The following is a 23,253-nucleotide window of genomic DNA, read 5'->3' as shown; positions in this document are numbered from 1 at the left end:
TTATGATATCCCACATCGGATAAAGGAGAAAGTTTACTATATCATTTATGTAGTGGGATCCTCTTAACTATATAGTCCTGTTTTAAATTCTTGAGGATGCATTAAACCCAAAACAAATAATCTCTATGTGAGACGGAGTGGGCCATTATAGAATGAAATAGAGCCAACACATGGGGGCATTGGTAGGCTTTCCTTTTGTGAAAGGAGCTTACCTAAATAAGCCTCTATCCCCTTTTGACATGTTATACACAGAATATGGTTACCTTCTTAGGATTTTGTTATTTGTGGATTATTTATGATTCTTCTATTCTAATCTTTGTGTCTCTAATACGAATTGTACTATATACATATCCCATTGTTGAAGTTGCAGGTACAGTTGGATCATGAAATTAAGAAATATCATCTAGTTTAACCATCTCTAGAACTGTGATATAACATTGTCTTTGCCACTCAAATCTTTGTTTATGACGAATGCCTGAATTAGAAGTGAAGAGATTAGTTTCCTACTTGTCCTAGCAAGATAAGCTGGCTGTACCCATCTCATTTATAGTGATTAGCAGGGGCATGCACGACTCATACACCATTATCACCCACTTGCCTCTGAAAATGAAAGTAACAAAATCACATCAACCATTAAAGGCAGGGCTTAAAAGTCCTGGTTGCTGTATTTCAAATATCTCCAGGTGGCTCTGAAATCAAAATTAAGACTTAGAAGAGGACAAAGCTCTTGTTCTTTGTGGTTGCATATTTCTCTGTGTAATTGTTGAATTTGCAGATCAACAGCTAAATCCTGCTGTGGTTTATGAATAGGTATCTTCGGAATTTTCTGGGATCATTTTTATTCTTCCTTTCCAATCCATGCTTTCCTTTGCTTTTACCCATGAGCTGGTTGTTGTCTCAACAGTTAGGATCGTATAATTGAAACCCATCAAAATCCACCCAAAGGAGAAGAAAGCGGTGCGGTTATTTAGAGAGAGTTATAATATGGTTTGATCTAACTTCACTAACTAGAAGTGTTTCTACCGTTTGGGGAGGAGAGTAGGGTAGAAATTTGCTACCCATAAAGTGGCTGTATTTAGAAAGTTGGTGGTAGAGAAAATATAGAAGAAAACTGGGAAAAATAAATAAGGGAAAAGGGGAAAAAAAATGGAAGAAAAACAAAAGGTGAGCCTAAAATAAAATAAATAAAAAGTTGTTTTGAATTTTTTCTTTTCTTTTATATTTTTTAGATAAAATAAAAATTATTTGTTATATTCAAACACACCCAAAAGCTTCTACAAAGGTTGTATACTTGTATTACATCTCCATCCCATTTTCTTAAATCACACCACTTGATGAAAGATTGAATTGAATGCCTATGGCCATGGTGGTTTTGTGACTTCTTCCTGTCCAAGCGAACCCATTCGTTAATACGACAAACCAGCACATAGCAATCATACAACTTCAACCACAAGACACCCAACCGACCCACTCATCCTCCATATTCATGAACATTTGTATAATACTATAATCTCTGATCTCTCTTCAAGTTTGTGCTTGTCGCCGCACCTTGGATTTTGCTTATTAGTTATTTTTATAGGCTGTCAGTGTCGGGTTCGTAACATCCAACACTTCGCCAAAAGCCAATAATATTAATAATATCTGGCTGGACCCAGTGACCCAGTCTCGAGTTGAGGACAATTCAGGATTTATTGTCTCTCCACCTTCCACCATTCTCTCCTCAATCAACTTGTTTAAAAATAAATAAATAAATAATGTTAATAAATAATTTTTAAAAAATAAAATCTTGTTATTAGGTGCTTTGTATTGTTTTAATGCAACGCGACGGCAACTTTTTGGGATAAGCATTACCAGCCTTATCATTCTGCAAAAGTTATCATAAGAAATTCCTTCACCAACCTTATGATTAAACAGACAATGATTGCCTTAAACTTCCCAACAGGTTTTTCATCTTCTGACTAAGGCTTAAGCTAGTTTGTTCCATTTTTGCTTAGCTTATTTGTCTGTTTCGTTAATTTTGTCGGTTCAAACCTAAAAACAACAGAATATCATCCCCAAGCATCCAAACGGGTTCTTAATCTCAATTATGGTAACTATTCAAAGGATCTCAATCAAGGCTATGGTTATTAAAAGGGATGATATGACGTTACATATAATATTTAAAAATATTTTTATTAAAATAAATGAAAATATCAAAACGAGATTATATATATATATATATATATATATATATATATGAAAGTTGTTTTAAAACATCATTATTGTAGTAAGACTTGACTTAGAGTCGTCGAAGTCGGTTCAAATTCGATACGGGGCTTTGCTTTTGCTTTTGTCACAAAACTTCAATAGTAGTATTCACTGTTGAGAGGAGTTCGCAGACAATGATTCGAGTATCAACCAGAAAAAAAATAAATAAACAAAAACTCATTGAGACATCAAAATTGTAATAAATTTTATTTTAAATTTGTATTATTCCTGGAAATAATACAATCTTGAACGGCTGATACAAGAGCGGGTCACAACTCTGTTTGGTTTCTTAGTTCTTGTGTTTCAAGAGCGTCTGTCGCAGCTCCGCCACGTCAATCTGTTTTGCTTCATTCTCTGGTCTATAGTATCCAGTCACCGGATCTGGAACCCACGGAGATGTCTCCGATGCTCTTCCTTTCATCTCTTCTCCCAGTTTCTTCACCACCACTCCACTCTTCTGTCCTCTAGCTACGCTAGAGACAGCTCCTGATGCGGCCGCGTATCCGCGTCTGTAAAATCAAAATGAAATTTGATTAAAAATCTAATATTAAATTCAAAAATCGCTAAAAAGAACCGAGATCTGAAAATAATCAGTTGACGAGAAGAGCAGAGAAAGCAAAGGAAAAACTGGAATCCTCGGACTGAAATTCCAGACATCCTCTGCTTTTCATCTTTCCTTCATTTCTCGCCAGCAAAACAAAGCATAAGCTTTTAACCATGAACGCGAAGTACCTGTGGATTGCGAGAGAGAATCCATCCACGACGATAGCAGAGATAACCTTAGCGTTAGACAAAGAGCGGGCCATTTCGATCCAGCCGAGTGAAAATCGAAGCTACTGCAGAGGCTTTTCTTCTAAGATTTTCTCGAGAAAAATCGAAAACGCTCCGCAGCAGCGAGAGAACCTTTTTCTGAATCAAACTTTCTGCCTCGCTTCCTGAAGGCTTCTCTAGGGTTTGTATTATGATTCAAATGAGAAGACGAGGAGCCCTTATATAGACAGGCACCGGCCACTAGGGCTCAAGGGCCGCGTGAAAGGTGGGTTCTCGCGATACGCAAAGGCCAGTTCCATCTTTAGGCCACCTGGACAAACTCACGGTACAGCCACTCTAACCAAAAATACCAAACTACCCCTCTGCTTAGTACCAAATTACCAGTCAATATTTTAATCTTTTTCCGCGTCCCCATCGGACGGTTCAAAAAGGAGAGTGGTGGAATGACTTTTCTTAAACGAACATTAAAAATGTGAAGCGTTTGGGAGGAAAAGCCGGCGCGAGTGTGGAACCTTCGGGAAGAGACTTTCGTGGCCGTGGGATGGACGCCGCGACATGGGATCAGGGACGTCCACGTGGAGAGGCTAGTAGAAGAGAAGAGGCGGCGGAGTTTTTGTCCCCACATTTGTTCTGGAAATTGCTGACCACTTGCCGCGTGAAAGGTCCTCCACAGTCCAAGCTGAGTCAATGGTTCTTGCTTCCGCCAACTTTGATTTTTTCCCTTCAAAATTATTGGTGGCACCGCCTTCCTCTAACGTGTTTTGGCTCCTTTGTGTTTCTCTTTCGGCCCGCAAGGCTTGGTTACATGTTTGGTTCACGTAACCCTTTTGTTGGATTCTCCATTCTCCACTGGTTCCAGTAAGTTTCGTGCTCACTCCACCTTCTATATTAAGAGTATATTATTAAAACAAGTTATTAAATTCATATAAAAAAAAGTCAAAAGATATATATGATGTGATATCATACCTCATATGAGAAAAAAAATTTGACGTGTATATCATGTGTTCTAAAACTATAAGACCTCGTTCAATTGAAAACGGATAATATTTATTTGATTAAAAGTATATCATTACAAATAATATTAAAATCAATCCCTAACTTAGGTGTGAATGTTTATTTGGCTTTATAAAGGTATTTATTTATTTGACTTGATATTGTATTTATATAAGAGGATATTTGTGATATCCAATATCAAATAGGGTAAAAGTTTTTAACGCCATATATGCAGTATGTGTTTTTTTAAATTTTATAAATGTGTTTTAAAGCCGTATGAATCCATTTAGTTCAAAACAGATAATATTTGTAGAATTAGGAGTAGATCATTATATATAATGAATAAAAGAAATATTTTATTTATATATTATATTAGTAAAATTAGAAACTCGATCTATTACATAATGTTTTGGAGGTAAATTTCATAATTATTAATGTTAAGTAGAAATATTATTGCTAATGTAAATGATTGTGTTTAATTTTATTTTACTTTCTTTTAGATCTTGGTATCAGAATTGATCTCCGACCTTAGTGTGAAGATTTGTTTAGCTCCGTATGAGGTATTTGTTTGTTTGATTTAATATTATGTTTTTATAAGATGATATTTGTGATATCACACATTAAATAGGATAAAAAGTTTCTAACATTATATATCTTAATTTCATAAATATGTTTTAAATCCATGAGAATCTAATTTGGTTCAAAGTAAATAATATCTATTTAATGTGAATCGTTACATATAATGAATAAGAGAGAGATTTTATTTATACGTAAAGTTAGGAACTCAATCTGGTACATAATGTTGTGGAGTTAAATTTCATAATTGTTAAGGTCAATGAGTATGTTCAATTTTATTTTACTACCTTTTGGACCTCCAGTGAGCTTTGATTTTGGTGGAGCGCATATGATTAAAGAGCCTTGATTTTGGCGATGAAAAGCATGTGGTCCTCGACTTTTGAATTTATATTAAATACTAAATTTCAATTTTGAGACGTAATAGGGAGAAAAATGATTCCGTGTTGGCCACGTGAGTGTGGAGTGGAGTGCTTTTGTTGAAAGTGCGGCGCGTGTGAGATAGCATACTGCCAAGTTCAGATTGGTAAAGCCTGGCAAGGCTCCCCCAAGGTCCCACCACCGTGTTTTTTTTCTCACCCTGTGGCGTTCTATTTACACTGAACCAGTACGTGTTAGGTCACCTCAGCCTGGCAACCACTACAAAACGTCGTCGTTTATGAGCTGATGATTTTTCTTCATACAGTTGGTATTCGGTACCAATCATGACATTTGGGACATGTTGAAATTTAGGATGAATTATATGAAGTGGAGTTGAACCAAATTCAAATACATTGGAGAGGGTGGGGGGGGGGGAATGGGCAAAGCCTGGCCTCAAATATTTCTGCTCTTAATAATAAAAAATATATTATTTTTAGAAAATATCTTTTAATTAGTTTCATATCTTTTTTTAGAAAATATTTAAAATATAATTATATAAATATGAAGAACGGTTAAAAATAAAACATTATATATATATATATATATATATATATATATATATATAAATACTTAAAAAATATAGGAAATGACTTAAAAATATTTTAGATTTTTAAATAAGCTTCTATTTTGAAATATATCATAAAACAATTTCTAAAAGTTATTCTCAATTTTTTTTTAAATATTTTCTTTTATTGTACTCCTCAAATTTAAAATGTTTTTAACTTGTTTTCTATGTTTTAAAATGTTTTAATACCTGAAAGCAATTAAAGGATGTTATATGAAAATAACTTTTTTATTTTAAAGAACATAAAACTATTTTTTATTTTTTAATTGTCCAATATATTTCCTATTTTTTTGCTGTAAATAACAAAAAAAAAAAAAAAACTGTTTCAAAAAGCAATTACTATATTTTATCTTATTCTCATTTTGGTTCTTGTTTTCTTTCTCTCTTTCTTTATATATATATATTTTACAAAAGGAATGGCAAATTTTCCATGCTCATCATCCTACCTAGTCCGGTTAATATTTTTTTGGGGTCCAAATTTGTTTTAATTATATTAAAATAAATAGATTTTATTATTCATTTTTGTATGAATAGTAATTTTTGATTTGCTATGTTTTAAAAAGGGAAAAAAAAACAAAAAAACAAGCTCAATTCATTTTTTTTAATTATACATTTAGTCAAGGTGGGACAAGAGAGGATAATACTCTAACCAATAATAAATTTGCTTTAGGTTTTAAAAAATATTTAATGCAATGTCTTATATTAGATAGGTGAAAAAGTTATTGAGACCATATATATATATATATGACTAATCTTAATCTTATAGATGTATTTTAAAGCCATAAGAACCTATTATAATATTTACATTGAATAGGATTGAAGAGAAAATTTTTAACATTATATATGTATGAACTTTTTTCATAGACAACTTTTAAAGTTTGAAGGACTTTTATATTTAACCCGATAATCTTATAGGACACAACGAAAACGTTATATCTGTATAGATTGATGATTATGATATCCTATATTGGATAAAAGATAAAATTTATGATGTTATATATATATATACGCATTTTAAAATCATGAGAACTCTTTTAAATTAAGAATAAATAATATTTATATGATTGGGTACATGTCACTACATTTTAACTGGAGTATTACATTTTAACTTGAGTATTTAATCATTTGGTTCTAGTTACGAATGTGCTTGAATATGGCCATCTTATCCCATACTTTGAGATTAGGCAAAATAAAAACAAATAAAAAAATATAGATAATTAAAGATAGGAAGTTAGGTCATGAAAAAAAAAATTGTACTGACTTGGCTCCTTAGAAATGCGAAGAAGTGCATGAGGGCGGTGTTGTGCACTCTACTCCATTTGTTTCATCCTTATCCAGTTATCCAAAAGGACCAAAACCAACTTGACGTTCGCCCCCTTTCTTGGTCTAGAACATTTACTATTCTAGAATAAATAGCCAGGTCGCTTTGAACTGGTCATGGGGTTCAGTCAATGAGGAAGCCAAACTACACGGCACGTGGTATGCCCCATCATGATGTTGTAACGGAACGTTGACTTGACTTGTAGCGTAGTTGTATAATTGCCCTAGGTATATGATTGTTCCTTTTAAGATTTACCAATTTTTATTTTTTTTTATTTTTTTATTTTATTTTATTTTATAGATTTGGTTGAAGTAGAATCAATCAAATTGATTAAACGTTAAAAGGAAGGAAAAGAAAGAAAAAATCATGTTTATACTAATATATGATCCGAACTCAACCTAAACAAAGGATCTATGTCTAATTGGATTAATTGGTTGAATCTTAGGTAGTATTTGTTTTTTTAGTTTTTTATTAAAAACAATTTGTTTCCAGAATTCAAGTTATTTATTTTTCTATTTTTTCATAACTTATTTTTTTACTAAATTGGAAAAATCAAAATATGTAACTTTTTCCAAATAAAAAAATAATATATTGATTTTTTTTTTAACTTTTTAATATTTAATATAAATAAAATACTATAAAAATAAATAACCTAATATTTAACACTATTAAACATTAAGGTACTATTTAAAATTAAGTAAAAAAACTAACACTACCTAAGTCTATGGTGGCTATGGGAAGGTGCCTAAGGAATTGTTTCCAAATTCACCCACAAAACTTGGACAAAATATAAAATGGGAAGAAGTAATCTGTCAACGAAAGTTAATTGTCTCGGTTTAGGGAATAATTGAATTATTGAACCTACTAACTAGGGAGGTTCTTTTCGGTTCAGATGCATGGCCCAACCATTTAGCCAGAGGACACGAAATATGTCCCTGGCCGACCTTGGTCTCGTTTTCTATTGGGCCGAAGCCCATTCCAAAAATCAAACCTAAACTGGACCTAGATCCATTGAGCTGTACTTGGTCTCATTTTCTATTGGACCTAGATCCTAAACAGACGGAGTATATCCCCTGCCGAGCTTGGTCTCATTTTCTATTGGGCCCAAACCCTACCCCAAAAACCCATTTCTTGGTTTCTTGAACCCTTTTGCTCTCGAAGCTCCAGTCAGCGAGAAAGTGAAGGAAAATGGCGGAGTTGAATACAGGCGGCGAGATTTCTCCGAACATGACCATTTACATTAACAATCTCAACGAGAAAATCAAACTAGAAGGTGATTCTTTCATAATCATCAGCTTTGTTAGTAGTTGGTACTCGTTTTGCCCTAATTCTGCTGTTTTACAGAGTTGAAGAAATCGCTTTTCGCCGTGTTCTCTCAGTTCGGAAAAATAATGGAAGTTTTAGCATTCAAGACATTGAAACACAAGGGCCAAGCTTGGGTCGTTTTCGAGGAAGTCTCGTCCGCCACCAATGCGCTCAGGCAAATGCAGGGCTTCCCTTTTTATGATAAGCCCATGGTAGTTTTCTCAACTCGGTTGCCCAATTTCTTGCTTTTTTTTGGGGTATAGAAGAGAAATTATGTAGAACTTGCCAAAGTTAAGACAAATGCTTGAAAATTGCGCTAGGTTTGATTGAGTGGGAGTTATTTTTTAAAATTTTGATTACCTTTGTGTTGCTAGGTTACCCATTTTTGCATTTTTTCTATTTTTAGAAATTGGGATTTTTTAGATGCCATTCACTAGCAAATTGAATAATGGGAATTGAGATTTTGTGCTGCAAGTGGGGTTTATACACTTATGTTATAGAATGTAGAATGTAGAGCTATCTCGTGTGCTGAGACAATGGATGTTGATAAATCTTATACCATTGACACAGAGAATACAATATGCAAAGACAAAATCAGATGTCATAGCAAAGGCAGATGGTACCTTTGTCCCACGAGAAAGGCGAAGGAGGCATGATGACAGAGGTAATAATAATTTCACTTTCTTGCTCTTAGTCAGCTTACTAATTGTTGCTTTTAACTCATTCTTTGTTGAAAAAATTGTCAGCACTGAGTACATCTTGATAATTATTTATGGAACCATTGGAAAATTACTTCACTGGAATTGAAGCTTTGATTTGATATATAGATTCATTTTTAAAAGGCTAAAGTGCTTGAATATTTAGACAATAGAAAGCTTTCAATGCAAAATGGAAAAGTATCTTCTCTTGCTTTCAATCACACAGCAAGCACAAAGTTTCTTTCTTCTTTTTGTTCATGAACTAATCTTGGCAATACTAAATTAATAAGGATTGTAGCTGTGACCTAGCTTACTTTAGTTTGGTCTTCATTCTTACACTCGAGTATTTTAGCTATGCCAAAAGGAGCATGGCAATATGGTGATGACTTGCTGTGACAGCACACTGGAGGTGTCATGCTATTTTATAGATTCTAGTGTGTGTGGGTTTGGGGCTTGAATTACCTCTTCATTGTTTGGGTTACATATAGCTCATCCAAATGAATGCAAAAATATAGGACCTTAGTGTCTAGAAATCCTATATTGGGGAGTTCATTTGTCTTTCCACATTTTTGCAATATTACCAATTAAATTCATGTTGCAATTGTTATCTCTGTGGAGACAAATGGGAGTTCACTTGTCCTTTTTAAAGAAACTTAGCAATTCTTGAGGCATCAAACTTAAGAAAGTATTGTCCATGGTTATTTCTCATAAAATTTGTTTGTTTATTTTCTTTGGTAGCCATGTACCTGTCCCTTATTTTCAATTACTTTCTCTTGCCATTTAAATGTCCATATAATTTCTTATACGCAAACTGTTGACTCTATTTTTAGTCATTGGTAACTTGTACATCTGAACCTCAACCTTTTTTTTTTTTTTTTTTTGGATAAGTAAAAGCAATTGTATAAAGAAAGCCTGAAGTACACCTGACAGTATACACGGAGTATACAAGGCAACTAGGCCAAAGGGAAAGAAAAAACAAAAAAACCCTTACTTACAACCCAACCAATCAATGAAATCAAAAATGGACCATGAAGCACAATTTACATGCACCCTAACCCCATCCGAAAACATGTACAAAAAAGACTGTAAAATAGCTTGATCCGCTAATTCAGAATCTTCAAAGATTCTTCTATTTCTTTCCTTCCATAAAGTCCAAAATAAGCATAAAGGGGCTGCATTCCACGCCTTTTTTCTTTTCTTTCCAACAAAGGTGCCGTTCCAACCAAGAATGGTTTCCTTGATAGAATTGGGCAAAACCCAATGAACACCAAAAAGAGCAAAATTAAGGTGCCAAATCATAGCTGCCTTGGGACAATGACTAAGCACATGATTAGCTGATTCTTCATCCGCTTTACACAAATAGCACCTACTTGGTAAGGCCCAACCCCTCCTTTTTAGTTGATCCATAGTTAGAATTCTTCTCCAGATAGCCTCCCAAGCAAAAAAGCTGACTCCCTTTGGAACCCAAGGATTCCAAACTAAGCTTGAAGGGAACTCTCTACCAATGCAAGGAGCTAGGGAAGAGAAGAAAGACTTAACTGTAAAGATATCTTTCTTTGAAACCCTCCAAGACATGACATCTTTCTTTGTCCCCATTGGGACTTGAACCCAGAACCTGCCATAAACCCGCCCCAACCCTTTACCACTTCAGCCTTCTATCTTCCAATCATGAATCTCAGTGTATGCTCCTTCCAGTTGCCAATGCAGTGAATGGGGGCAGTATATAAAATAGCCATTCCTCATGTCAACATGGGTGTCAATTAATTTTATTTTTATTTTTATTTTTTCCTTTTGATGGTCAAATTCAAAACAGGGGCCTCACAAAGAGGGCCACAACCTATGTACATGGGATTGCAGGAAGAACATATTAAAGGAAAAGACTGCCTCCCTCCATCCTAACAGGTCTAGGAATTCTCCAAAAGAGTCTTCCACTACCCAAAAATCAATCCAACCTTACAAACAAAGAGTTGAGGAATAATTTTTCAGGTGCAAATTGCTCTAGGCCTTAAAAAATTTGTTGGTTACATGAATTTCTCAAGGAAAACAGCCTAGCCATAGATAAGATTTTTTTAAGATTCATTTTTGTTAGGGTTTGACTATAAGTTTCATCTTTGAGATTAACTAGACTGCCTTCCTTTACAGAGGCTGAGAGAGCAAAGCCTTGTGTATAATTTTTGGAGTTCCAAATAGCTCTGTGAACTCACTAATTTTTTCCTATTCTCTACTTGTTGCTTATGAATCTATTCCTAGCATAAATTTGACTCTTAAAAGAGTCTTCCTAGCCTAACTTAGAAACATGTAGCGCATAGAGATACTGTGATGATCTCATCAAGTTTGATAAAGATGCCTGTGCAGGAAATAGAAAAACTTGTACAGGCTAAAAAGTGTTACCATTAAAAGATCTAAATGAATGAACAAGACATGGTAAATGGCATGTTCCCAAATTTCAGAGTTAAATTTTTTTGGTGAAGATGCTTACCTTCTAGACCATTGAATCATGTGTTCTATTTGACAAAACTTCTCTGAAGTGATAACACTGACATTTATTTATTACAGCTGGGAGAAAGCGAAGAGAACAACATGATGCTAACCAAGCTGGAGTGGGTGTCAATCCTGCTTATGGTGGTGCCTATGGCGCAGCCCCTCCTGTAAGTATCTTCACTGTTTCCTGCAGCTGCTGCCTGAATAATCTATTATTGTCTTATAGTTCTCATAAGTTGTGAAATGAGGTTCAATTGACTGGAGCATTGTAATAAGTAATACCTTGTATATTACTTACACCCACTCACTCATATATGTACATAGGGCAACTGGATCATTGAGTTGATAATCTGTCCTTTTATCTCACATTGTACTGATGGAACTTATTCTTTTAATTTGATAATCTACATAGAAGTTTAGGTTGCTTTGTTTTTGCTTTCATTTTTTTTTTTTTTGGGGTTTTTGTTTAAGTTTTTTTTGGGGAGTATATGTGTTTGTATCTTTTTTTTAACTAAATTCCATTTGAAAGGTGCTCACTATCTCTCTCAATTTCTGTTAAATGGTTCAGCTGTCTCAGATACCATATCTGGGTGGTGCAAAATCTGCAGTTCCTGAAGCTCCTGCTCCTCCAAATAACATACTCTTCATTCAGAATCTTCCCCATGAGGCAACACCGATGATGCTGCAAATGTTTTTCTGCCAATACCCAGGTTTTAAGGAAGTTAGAATGGTGGAAGCAAAGCCAGGGATTGCCTTTGTGGAGTATGGGGATGAGATGCAGTCGACAGTTGCTATGCAAGGGCTTCAAGGTTTGAAGATAAACCAACAGAATCCAATGTTGATTACCTATGCAAAGAAATAGATGAGCCATCTTTTTCTTTTGATGCTCCTTTTCAAAGAAATGCTGCAGTGGTTTGCTCAGTAGCTGCTCTATCACTTCATCCTCAGTTTCAGTGGAACTTTAGGAAGTGCTTGTAATTTAACAACTAGACTGTTTTACCATATTAAAGAGGAAGGTTTAATTAGCTTGACTGGTTTGATACCGTCTGGTTTTAACCGGTGTAAGAAGTTGAATTTCTTAAGTGTTGTAATCCTGTGTGCCTTCTCCAAACTTAGACAGGTTCCTAGGCGTAATCTGATTTTGGAAACTGGATGTTCATTTCTGGTGATATACTAAAGGTCTGTTCATTTAGGGACCATGCTTTTGCTGGATCCAGAATTTTCAATTAGGGAAAGTTACCCATCATTGGTTTGCTGTATTTACTTAAATTTGAAAGGACTCTACACTGAACTCTTGACCTTTTTAGTCTCTCAGCCTACCCTCTGGAAGGATTGCACTTTGACGGCACTTTGTTTCTGGGATTCATTCGGAATAAGATGTGAGTGGTTTATGTGGCAGCTACTACAACTGTAATTAGAAATGCTGGGTGCAAGTGGGAGACAAGGCCTTAGTGAAATGTTCCCATTCCTATCTTACCAAGAGTTTATTTGATCTAGTGATAGGACATGTTTCTTTTTTAACACTTGAAATTTTTTATCATTCAAGCATTAAAAAAAGCTAAAAATGTTTTGTAAAATCATTGTCTGATACTTTTAGTTTCAAGAGCCTAACTATTTTAGTATGGTTTTTTGTTCTTTAAAAATAAATAATGATTTTCCAATTTTAAAAACATTTTCAATATTATATTTGATATTTCAACTGAAATTATTTTTTGAAAATTTATTATCAAAATATAATGATTTTTGAAAGCAAAGTTTAGGTGTTTGTACTTATTTTCCATAAGCTATGAAATAAATAAACATGGAGCACTTGTTTTAAGGCCCTTCTACTTTAAAACACAAAACACAAAATAATACAAGTAAGGTGGGGTTTGTTTTTTAGGTTTTTTGTTGAAAGCAATTTATTTTTAGAATTTAAAATTTTAAATTGTTTGTTTTTCTATTTTTTCATAACTTATTATAAACTTTTTACTAAATAGAAAAAACCAAAACATATAATTTTTTCTAAATAGAAAAAATAACATATATTTTTTTTTTTACTTTTTAATACTTAATAGAAATAAAGTATTATAAAAACAAACAACCTAATATTTAATACTATTAAGCATTAAGTTTTATTTAGAATTAAGTAAAAAAATAAACACCACCTAAGATTGCTTCTAAAATTGAGTTTTCAAATAGAATCTTATTTTTGAAAAAAGTGTATAACTATTGCTAAGAACTGCTGCTCGTAAAAATTGATCTTAAAGAACTTCGTCAAAGATGCCCTTTTCCCATTTGTTTCACTTTTCCCAGTCATTCAAATTAGCTTAGAACCTGGGAATTCAGGATATGGTTTAGTCATATGCTGAAACTGTGTGATAGAGAAGAACAAAAATTAATTCCATTAGAAAGCACCAACAATTACATTTTAAATTAACATGCCAAAAAGGAGGGAATGTTCTTACTTCTTAGCACAAAGGAGGGATAGAGGGAAGAAGAGCCATCTAATCAGGTAGTAGCAGAAGAAAAAGAAAAGGCAAAATCAGTAAGCAATCTATACACAATACAAGCCCACCCTGCACCACCAACAGTTTTCTTCTCATATGAAATGATGTGTTAGATTAAGTCAATTGTATCCACCATTGTTTACTACACTCTCTCCAACTCAGTATTGTGTTTGTCCAACTGGTCTTTCAACTCCTTCCTCCAACCTTGGATCAATCTTTCCTGCTTATTGATAAGCTCAGTCTTTAACCTCAACTCCTCTTCCATCACAGCAATCTCCTGTTAAAGCATCACAGACACGACCCATGAACATTAATTCATCAAGGCCCCAATGAATCAACAGGACAGTGAAAGGAGTACAGGAGTTATTGATTAGAATGTAATCCTTGGAGTACCTTTCGAAGTGTTTCTGCCTTGGTTGGTTGATCTTCGCGTTGCAGACTAATAAAATACACTTGAAGCTTTTTAGCAGCCTCCATAAAATCTCTAGCATGCCTCTCCACATCAACTGACAGAATCTCAAAATAATCACCCTTATCAGCACATACGATATGAATGCTGATCCTGTATTTTGTTAAAATCTGTTCCTATACCACATTTACAAAGCAAAAGACGGCCATGCAGATTGGCAAAAGAGAACAAACAAATAACTCATCCATAAACAATTTTGACCGTGGACTAGACATACTCAGTGAAGAGGTAGAACATTTGATCCAGCAATAGGATGAAAGAAATCATACAAAAAATTGTTTTTCCTTTGGTTCTCAGAAGATTCAGCATACAGTTAGAACCAAGAGTTCTAATTGATGATCTCGCAGAGTCAGGAATCCTTTGGTTAGAAGCACTTGAACAGGTGATCAATGACATGAAAACTATTAATAAGAAATCCACAGAAGGTTAGTACCATGTAACAAGGTTCAGCACAGTGGATTACTATCACAGGCTTGAACTGGTGATCAATGACACTAAAACTCTCAGATTCCGGTGTTAGATTCTTATATATATATATTCATAGGTAACATTTTTAAATTTAACTGGACGTGATCCAGGTACCTCCCATATCGCCCCCCTAGCCACCCCTGTGAATGGGTTGATCATTGACTCGGAAAAGTTACTGGTTTATGGTTCAGACCAACAATTGAACCGGTGACGTCATAAATATATAATTTATATATTATAAAAATTTAAAATAATTATAAAAAATAAAAAAAATTATATATTATTTAAAAATCATATAATTAGTTTAAAATCATAAATTTATTTAAACATTTTCAAAAATTTATTTAAAATGATAATTTTTTTCAATTTTCATCAATTTAAATTAAAATCACAAATTTTAAAAATCACAAAGTTAGAAAAATAACAAATGTAAAATAAAATAAATAATAATGGAAAACACTAATAAAGTAAATAAAATATAAAAAAGTAAAAAAAATCTCAAAATGGGAGTGAAAGATTGCTGGAAAATGGAGGAACTAAATAAAAATAAAAATGCAAAAAAAATCTCAAAATGGGAGTGAAAAAGTCAAAGACTAAGGCAGTGTTTGTTTTTTTGGCTTTTTATTGAAACCAATTTGTTTTCAAAATTTCGGTTATTTGTTTTTCTATTTTTTCATAACTTATTATAAACTTTTTACTAAACACAAAAAGTCAAAATACATAGCTTTTTCTAAATAGAAAAAATAATATATTGATTTTTTTTTACTTTTTAATACTAAATAAAAATAAAATACTAAAAAAACAAACAACCTAATATTTAACACTATTAAGCATTAAAATTCTATTTAGAATTAAGTAAAAAAACAAACACCACCTAATATAAGCTGGAAAAAGAGGGTAAAGCGACAGCGGCAAAGGCAACAGTTGGGGGTGGAGCGGCGACGACAACGGCAACAGCTGGGGGATGAGCTGCGGCAACAACAACAACAGCCACGGGGGAGAAGAAGAGGAGAGAAGGGGGAGGGTGAGGGTGGGGGCGGGGGCAGGATCTGGATAGGGGGAGTAGTTGACATGTAACCCCCGGCATTGAGCTTGCGGAAGAGTTGGGAAGGAGCGGTGACGACAATTGCTGGGAAGGGGGAAGTGTGCAGTGGTGGGATTTGGGAGGGGAGGAAAGAAGAAAGGGAAGGGGTTGGGTTTTGAACCGTTCGGTTTATCAAAAACCGTCCGGGTCAGTCGGTTTACCAGTCCAACCGCTGTTCTGACGGTTCAAGCCCAGCTCAAAAGCTGGTTGGCTCAAGGGGCCGGACCTGACCAGAATGGTGGTCAGGTGGCGGTCATAGGCTTTTAAAACGTTGTTGCCAGTTGAGTCAGACCTCAAGGGAAGTGTTAGATTCTTCAATTTTGATGGCATATTTTTACAACCTGCCCTCTGGTCTACCCTTCTTTATAGATAAATTTCAACGAATGCAATCTTAAGTCATCCATGCACAACGCAAAACTTCTTTCCTTGTTTAATACACTAGATGCCTCACTCTATATCAGGAGGAGGATTAAGCACAGATCTTATACACTTCTCAATAGGGTAAATATCAGTAATCATTTGGTTTTAATGCCCTTCCTGGAAGCAAGAGCAGAAAAGGTAAGATTAAACCTGGAAAATTTCATCTATGATATATGATATATCCAATAACAGTCATTCCAATAATCTTCCATCTTCTATCCAACCTGGATATAACCTTTTTTTAATCTAAATCATTTTCTCTTAGATTTACAACATCCTGCCTCTTATAATTCCACTGAAAGCTAAAAAACCTAATCGTACATTGGTATGACACTTACACAAGCATGTAATTTTTGAAATTCTCAGACCTTCAAACTGGGTACCTAGTCTCAAATCTACAAAGTAGGAGAATGCTTGTGACATAAAAAACAATATTCAGCACCTCTTTGGGCAATTTCATATCTTTGAAACTTGCAGAAACTCAAGGTATCTGTTATCTAGCTTATAACAGCCATCATTGTTATGCATACTACACACAACGAACCCTGAGAAACTCAACAGATGCCCATTACTCTTCTTATTTGTTTGAATCCCTTTACATATCATTTCAAACATAAAAAAATCCCACATAATGATATTGTTCATGTATCAATAGCCAGTCAAGCACAGAAATTTTATCCTTACAACCCAACCTTCTACAGTTTCTCAAGGTTCCATTTGTTCGAACTGTAAATAACTCCTCGAAAATTTTCTTTGTTCAAGCCCACATTTCCTATCCAATGACATGTTACATTCAAAATTTACAAAAATTTACAAGTGTAAGAGAAAATAATCGCTTTGGGCGAAAATTTCATTTTACTGGGAAAAACATTGCCCAGAATAAACTTTCCAGAGAAACAAACAAATGTTGGTTAAAAACTAAACACAGAAACATACTTACTCTGATGGGAAGGGTGAGGCGAGCGGTCGATAGCTTGGAGCTCTCTGGCGGGCAAGCATGGGAGCAGAGCAGCCTCCAGTGCCATCACGCACGCTATCATATCTTGCCGCGGGGGCGGTAGCGGTGGCCCCGCCGCCGCCTGTGCATCGACTTGCGGTGACTGCTCAGCCATCGTCGTATCTTTGAGTAATCGAATGGTTCAGCACCGTAACTAGGGTTTTGGATTTTGAAGTTCTGTTAAAGAGTCATTTTTTCAGATCAGGTCTAGCCAAGGAGAGGATGGTACGACTTACGAGGGAAGACGTGGGCCGGGCTTGGGTTAATTGACAAGATGGGCCTAGAAAGTTAATAAAATGGGCTTACTTTAAAGCCACTCCTTCAGAGTTGAAGCTATTTTTTAAGCTTGATTACTGTATCCATGAAACAGCTTATAACTTTATTATTAAAAAAGAAAAAAGAAAAAAAAATGCTACTTCTAATAATTTGTCTTTTACTTATTCCGGAAGCAAGTAAGTAAATTTTTTTGGGTTAAATATATTTTACCTTTTGATCTTTTTTGTGTTTTACATTGTTCCTTTATATTCAAAACTTTGTTGTAAATGAAGAGTGGTGAATAATCACATTTATGGTCATTATGAACTTCATTTACTCATCTTTAAGATAAGGAATGAGAGTTCATATTATGAAAGCCTATAAAAGGCTTCTTACACCTCATGTAAGCTGCATCCCGAGCAAAAGAAAAATATTTTCTTCCTCTCATTCTCTCTTTCTCTTTCTTTCATTATCTCAACATTTCTCTCCTTTGATTTCTTTCTCCCCTTTATATATATATATTATTAAAGTAATACATAGTCATCTTTACTCTTATTTGAGTCACATTTATTCTCATTTTACAACAAACCTAACATTGTATCCCTCAAATTTGTTAACCAATGACAGTTCACCTCACTTATGAACCCTTCAAAATTTATCCCATGTTTTTGTTAAGTTTATATAAAAATATGTATATTTCTTAAAATTCAATGTAATCCCAACCTTAATTTTTTTTATTATTAGTACTATTATTTTAAAATTTTCTCATTCAAATACATTTGCAGATAATGTCTTGATCATGATTCATGATGTCATGGTTAATTAATAATCATTTTTTAAAAAATAATTTTTTTTTGACAAGTATTAAAAAATAGCCCATAGGATGTGTTGCTCATAGACCAATGGTTACTTGACTCAATTGCTCTCTCAACTTAGCTATTAGATAATCTTGCAAAAAGGAACGGTCTGATGGTTGTTCTAGGCATACCCCTTCAATGATTAAAAGTGTGTGCTTTGTAGTGATTTTAAAAAGTATTTTTAGAGTATGTTTAATAATGATTTTAATAAATATTTATAGTATTTTTAATATTTGAAAAATATTATAAAGATTTATTAAAATTACTATCAAACGTACTCTTAATATTTCTTACATTTAAAATTTTTTGTCTTTAAAGTATTATAAATATTAGAAACACTTCTTATAAACAATTATTAAAATCACTATCAAACGCGTTTTAAGTTAATTTGGATAGTTTTTTGATAAAGTTTTAGTATAGGTTTTTAATGCGTACCTTTATTTACGAGGTTTGATGCCCTTTTATAGTAGAGGATTATTGTAACATTTTTGTACCACATTTATCTACTTTATTGCGCATTTACACATAACGGCTAATTATTCGATTATCAGAAACATCGAACATTATAAGCTTATGCAATGATTAGTCGTCTTAATCAACATATAACGGTCGTATTTATGTCTTTACTGCCCGAAAGGTAATGATGAATTCTGATTGGGTTCTATCCTGGACAAACTACTCAAGCCTTGGTGTATTCGAGTGAAATGATATAAGCAAAACTTAGTATAAATTTACTTTTCAACCATTTTGTTACCTCCACACATTCTTCAATCCTCATCAACTGTATCGTATAATATCTTGAATGCCATGCATTAATACAATTGAAAAAAATGTGTGAAAATTAAATAAAACAACACAAACATGCAAAAAAAAATTGGAAGGTTCATAGAAAAACCTGGCGAGATAGATATTTGTTGGATTTTGACTAAAATATCAGCCAGCTACCAGCTGACTCCCAAGTTTGACTTTAACCAAAAACCCATATCAGGTGAGAAGAAATTCTCCAATGCGCTTTTGGAAGGTGGGAAAATGGTTGAAAAGCTGAGATTAATGTTGAAGCAAAGTCATGGATGAGATATCACATTGAGCTATGTTTGGATCTGTTTTATAAAATGGTTTCCTATTCTTAAAAATAAAAAAAACAAAAAATTAATAGCATGATTTAAAAATAGTTTTTTGTTTTAAAAAATAAAAATCTGTTTTTAAAAATTTATAACATTGTTTGACTGTTGTTATGTGAAAATAGTTTTTAAAAATAAAGTGAAATAAAGAATAATTTTTAAAAAATATTATAAGAGATTTTTTCATCCGTGTTTAAAAACAAAAGAAAAATATAGGCTAATTTAGTCATGTTTTTTAAAAATTATTTTTAAGTTAAAAAATAAAAAATAGTTTTTAAAAACAAGTTTAAGAAAATATGATCAAATAGATCCAAACTATATTTGACAACTAGAAAATAGAAAATATTTTTTTCAGTTTATTATTTTTAATTGTTTTCTCCTATTTTTTAAAGATGATTTTAAAAAAGAATTATATAAAAATAAAAATAGTTAAAAATAAAAGTTATTTCTATAATATATTTGGAAATAAAGAAGACATGGTAATTAAGTTTAAAAAAAAAATTGTTTTGCAAAATATTAAAGAATCATTTTTTAAAATTATTCTCAAAAATTATTTTTTTACTGGTGTTTTTAAAAATAATTTTAAAACAAAACCTAAATCCTTATTTGACAACTCTATTCGAAAATAGTTTTTTTTTCTCAAAAAAGCCCTCAATTAGAAAATTATTTTATATTTGTCTTTTCAAATGACATTTTTTTTAAAATTATTTTTAGTTACTTTTTAAAAGTTATTTTAAAAAATAATCATACAAATATAAAATACGATAAAAAATAAAATATTAAATATAAAAATTATTTTAAAATATTAAAATGGGTTAAAAACATATATTTTAAGAAACATTTATTTTATAAAATATTAAACATAATAGCCCGTTTTGTCATGGGATTTAAAAACCATTTTCCATTTTTAAAAATAGAAAATTGTTTTTAAAAATTTCTAAAAAAAAAAAAAAAAAACATGTCCCATTTTAAACACATGTTTCGTAAAAACATGTCCAACCCGTTCTAAGTTTTCAAAAGCAATTTTCCAAAACCATTTTCAATGACAACCAGTCAAGACGCCATGATTAATTGGGTCGGAGGTGAAGTACTCAATGACGGCAGGATGTGGTTGGGACTCCACTGTTTCTTGACTTCGAAGGTGAGATACTTAACAGGGGCTCTATCAGAGGCCCATCGATAAGACTCCTTTGATCCAGGTTCAGTTACTTCCCAGCAAGTTGATAGTTTCCACGACGGCGGCCATTTGCTGATGCCCTCACAACAGTGTGGTCTAGAGAAAAAGTACGAGTTTTTCGACTTTTCCGGGTACTATGCGGAGAGTCTACATGGTTGTCCCCTTTGATTAATCTAAATTTGCGTCTTTTTTGTCTTGATATGGGAATGGAATGGACGACAATGAGATGTGCGGCATTCTTTCTCTTGTTCTCCGTTGGCTTTAGAGGACAAAAGTGCATAACCAGTAGGCAATTTGTAGAGAAGATGTGTTATTTTTACTTTTAATCTCATGTTTGGTTGCGCATCAACCTTATCCCAAAATTGTGGGTCCAATCATTTTTAAACTATATAATAAAATACAAAAAGCCTTTTAAATTTAATACCATGAGTTGGCCCAAAAATAATACTGTAAAAAAAATCTAAATCTAGAAATATTTTTAAAATATTCATCGAATTAGTGTAAAAGCTAAAACCGTAGTCACCCATGATGATTTTGACATGAAAAATGTTACGAAAAAATATTTAGATTTAAAATTAAAAATCCGTCTACAATACCTTTTCACACCTTGTGGAACACGTTACTAGGAACTAGAAGTAACATGGTTTGGTCAATGTATTTTAGCTAGCATCTATCTGAGAATTGGAGACGGCTAGCCATTCATGGATGGCGACATCCACATCACTAGGTGCCCCCACAGAAATAGAACCATGTCTTCCTCTTTCAAAGCCCCATAATTCTCTTCAGCTCTGTATAAAAGAGCCCATATTGCTTTAACAGTTTAATTTTTCTGTGATCAATTAGAAAAGCTTCGTTTCTTCAAGTGTTATGAGAAGAACTCGTGTGCATGAGGAGCCTAAGTTAGCTTCTGATGTGCCCATTTCCAAGGGTTTCTCCACAGCTAATAAACTCACCATATGGCAAAAATCCTTGCTGTTTAATGGACGGGGCTACACAGTCTATGATAATTCAACAGGTGAACTGATTTTCCGGGTTGATAATTATGCCTCTGATTGGAGGGTGGAAATGTTCCTAATGGACTCAACTGGGAATGTGTTGTTTACCATCAAACGATCTCGAAAGGTAGATTTTCCTTTCCCCTCTTCACCGATCAAAACCGCCATTATCATATGTAATGATTTGTTTTTGGGTCCTTGGTAACAGAAGCTTAGCTTCTTGGAGAGATGGGAAGTGTTCAGAGGTGAGGTTAAGGACCAGGGAAAGCCATTCATCAAGGCAACAAAGGCCTTTGGGGTTGCTAGCTGTAAAGTGTCTTCGGCCGCCGGAGATGAGTATGAAATGAGATGGTCAGCCCAGGAGGGTTGGTCGAGGATCTACCAGATGCCGGTCGGCACATTATTAGTTGCCGAGGTAATTATAAATTTATGATAAATACTAGAATCACATCAATATAATTACAGAAAGATTATGAACTTCTGAACCTAAATTCTTGATTGGCAGGTCAATAGGAAGCTGGGAAAAGCTACTCCAGGATTTTTGCTAGGGAAAGATGTATATAGTTTGAGTGTGTATCCGGGGATGGATCAATCCACAGCAATGGCATTGGTGATGATAAATGATGCGATGAGATGATCTCTGAAATGGGCTATCATGCAATAAAACAAAAGGGTGTGGCCTAATTGGAGGAGTCATAGCCTGGGGCAGTGAAGATTTTGATTCATTGTATCAAAATCTTTGTTCATGCTCGCCATGGAGGGAGGCTTCTTCTGAGAGTACTTCTTACCTGAATGCAGAAGGGTCAATCCAAACTGGGTATGGTCCAAGCTAATGGATCAGATTTTCAGCACCCGATGAAATGCTTTGAATGTAGGTATATGGTCCAAAGTAACTCAAAAGTGATTCTCTACATTTTTGAGAATACTCCCCCAACAATACTCCCCCACTTCTCCTGCACTGAACAGACCTGTATTGCACGTTCAGATCTTTGTTAGGCCAAATTCCTCCGAGCGTAAGGGAAAATTTTTGACAGAGCTTTTATAAGAATTATATTATGTACATTTTCTTCTGGTTATCTAGTGGTTTTTATAGTGGGAGCTTCATAACGTTGCTCTTGCCTTCGTGATTGCCCTTTATTATGGTTTTGATGTGTAACACTCGATCATTGACTATCAATATGGGTCATATATTTATATCGTGTAATGGCTGCTTATTTGTCTTGCGGAAGATATGCGATTGAAGCTTTTATAACAACTAGTTGCACGGGTGGAGGATGCTCTGGGGTGATCTACCTTTAAAATTGTCCTTAATTAACATTTAAAAAACCCTTCTGAATTAGGGTTCAAGTATATTGGGAAAAATGATTTACCCTAAATTATTTTATTTTTAAAATTAAAATTGTATTTTGAAAATAGTTAAACCCATTTTTCTTGGTTTTTTATCAATCCAAAAATACTGAATAAGCTAAAAAACAACAATACCTTGTGTTGATGTTAAGTCAATTGGAGTCAAATCCATCTAGTTTTATTGAAGTCAGATGAACTTC

The 23,253-nt window shown here is 33.7% G+C and overlaps 4 protein-coding genes across 4 annotated transcripts; 2 read left to right on the top strand and 2 right to left on the bottom strand.

The window, feature by feature from the left end:
- Positions 1 to 2,427: 2,427 nt before the first annotated feature.
- LOC100260685 (indole-3-acetic acid-induced protein ARG2) lies at positions 2,428 to 3,453 on the bottom strand. The gene is made up of 2 exons (XM_002270603.4): positions 2,980 to 3,453; positions 2,428 to 2,756 (listed from the first exon to the last, which is right to left on the bottom strand). The coding sequence occupies exons 1-2, from the start codon at positions 3,051 to 3,053 to the stop codon at positions 2,537 to 2,539; spliced, it is 294 nt and encodes a 97-aa protein (XP_002270639.1). The 5' UTR covers positions 3,054 to 3,453; the 3' UTR covers positions 2,428 to 2,536.
- Positions 3,454 to 7,979: 4,526 nt separating this feature from the next.
- LOC100243572 (U1 small nuclear ribonucleoprotein A) lies at positions 7,980 to 12,566 on the top strand. The gene is made up of 5 exons (XM_002270931.4): positions 7,980 to 8,163; positions 8,235 to 8,407; positions 8,766 to 8,859; positions 11,450 to 11,541; positions 11,943 to 12,566. The coding sequence occupies exons 1-5, from the start codon at positions 8,079 to 8,081 to the stop codon at positions 12,234 to 12,236; spliced, it is 738 nt and encodes a 245-aa protein (XP_002270967.1). The 5' UTR covers positions 7,980 to 8,078; the 3' UTR covers positions 12,237 to 12,566.
- Positions 12,567 to 13,735: 1,169 nt separating this feature from the next.
- Positions 13,736 to 17,530, bottom strand: LOC100246950 (mediator of RNA polymerase II transcription subunit 28). The gene is made up of 3 exons (XM_002268344.5): positions 17,245 to 17,530; positions 14,257 to 14,369; positions 13,736 to 14,140 (listed from the first exon to the last, which is right to left on the bottom strand). Exons 1-3 carry the CDS (start codon positions 17,414 to 17,416, stop codon positions 14,006 to 14,008), a joined length of 420 nt encoding a protein of 139 aa, XP_002268380.1. The 5' UTR covers positions 17,417 to 17,530; the 3' UTR covers positions 13,736 to 14,005.
- Positions 17,531 to 21,509: 3,979 nt separating this feature from the next.
- On the top strand, positions 21,510 to 22,782 carry LOC104879788 (protein LURP-one-related 12). The gene is made up of 3 exons (XM_010653897.3): positions 21,510 to 21,833; positions 21,915 to 22,121; positions 22,212 to 22,782. Exons 1-3 carry the CDS (start codon positions 21,579 to 21,581, stop codon positions 22,341 to 22,343), a joined length of 594 nt encoding a protein of 197 aa, XP_010652199.1. The 5' UTR covers positions 21,510 to 21,578; the 3' UTR covers positions 22,344 to 22,782.
- Positions 22,783 to 23,253: the final 471 nt, after the last annotated feature.

The sequence above is a fragment of the Vitis vinifera genome, chromosome 7 (genome assembly GCF_030704535.1).
Source record: "Vitis vinifera cultivar Pinot Noir 40024 chromosome 7, ASM3070453v1".
Classification (NCBI taxonomy): Eukaryota; Viridiplantae; Streptophyta; class Magnoliopsida; order Vitales; family Vitaceae; genus Vitis; species Vitis vinifera.
The sequence above is the reverse complement of the archived record's forward strand: the minus strand, read 5'-3'. Positions and strand labels throughout refer to the sequence as shown.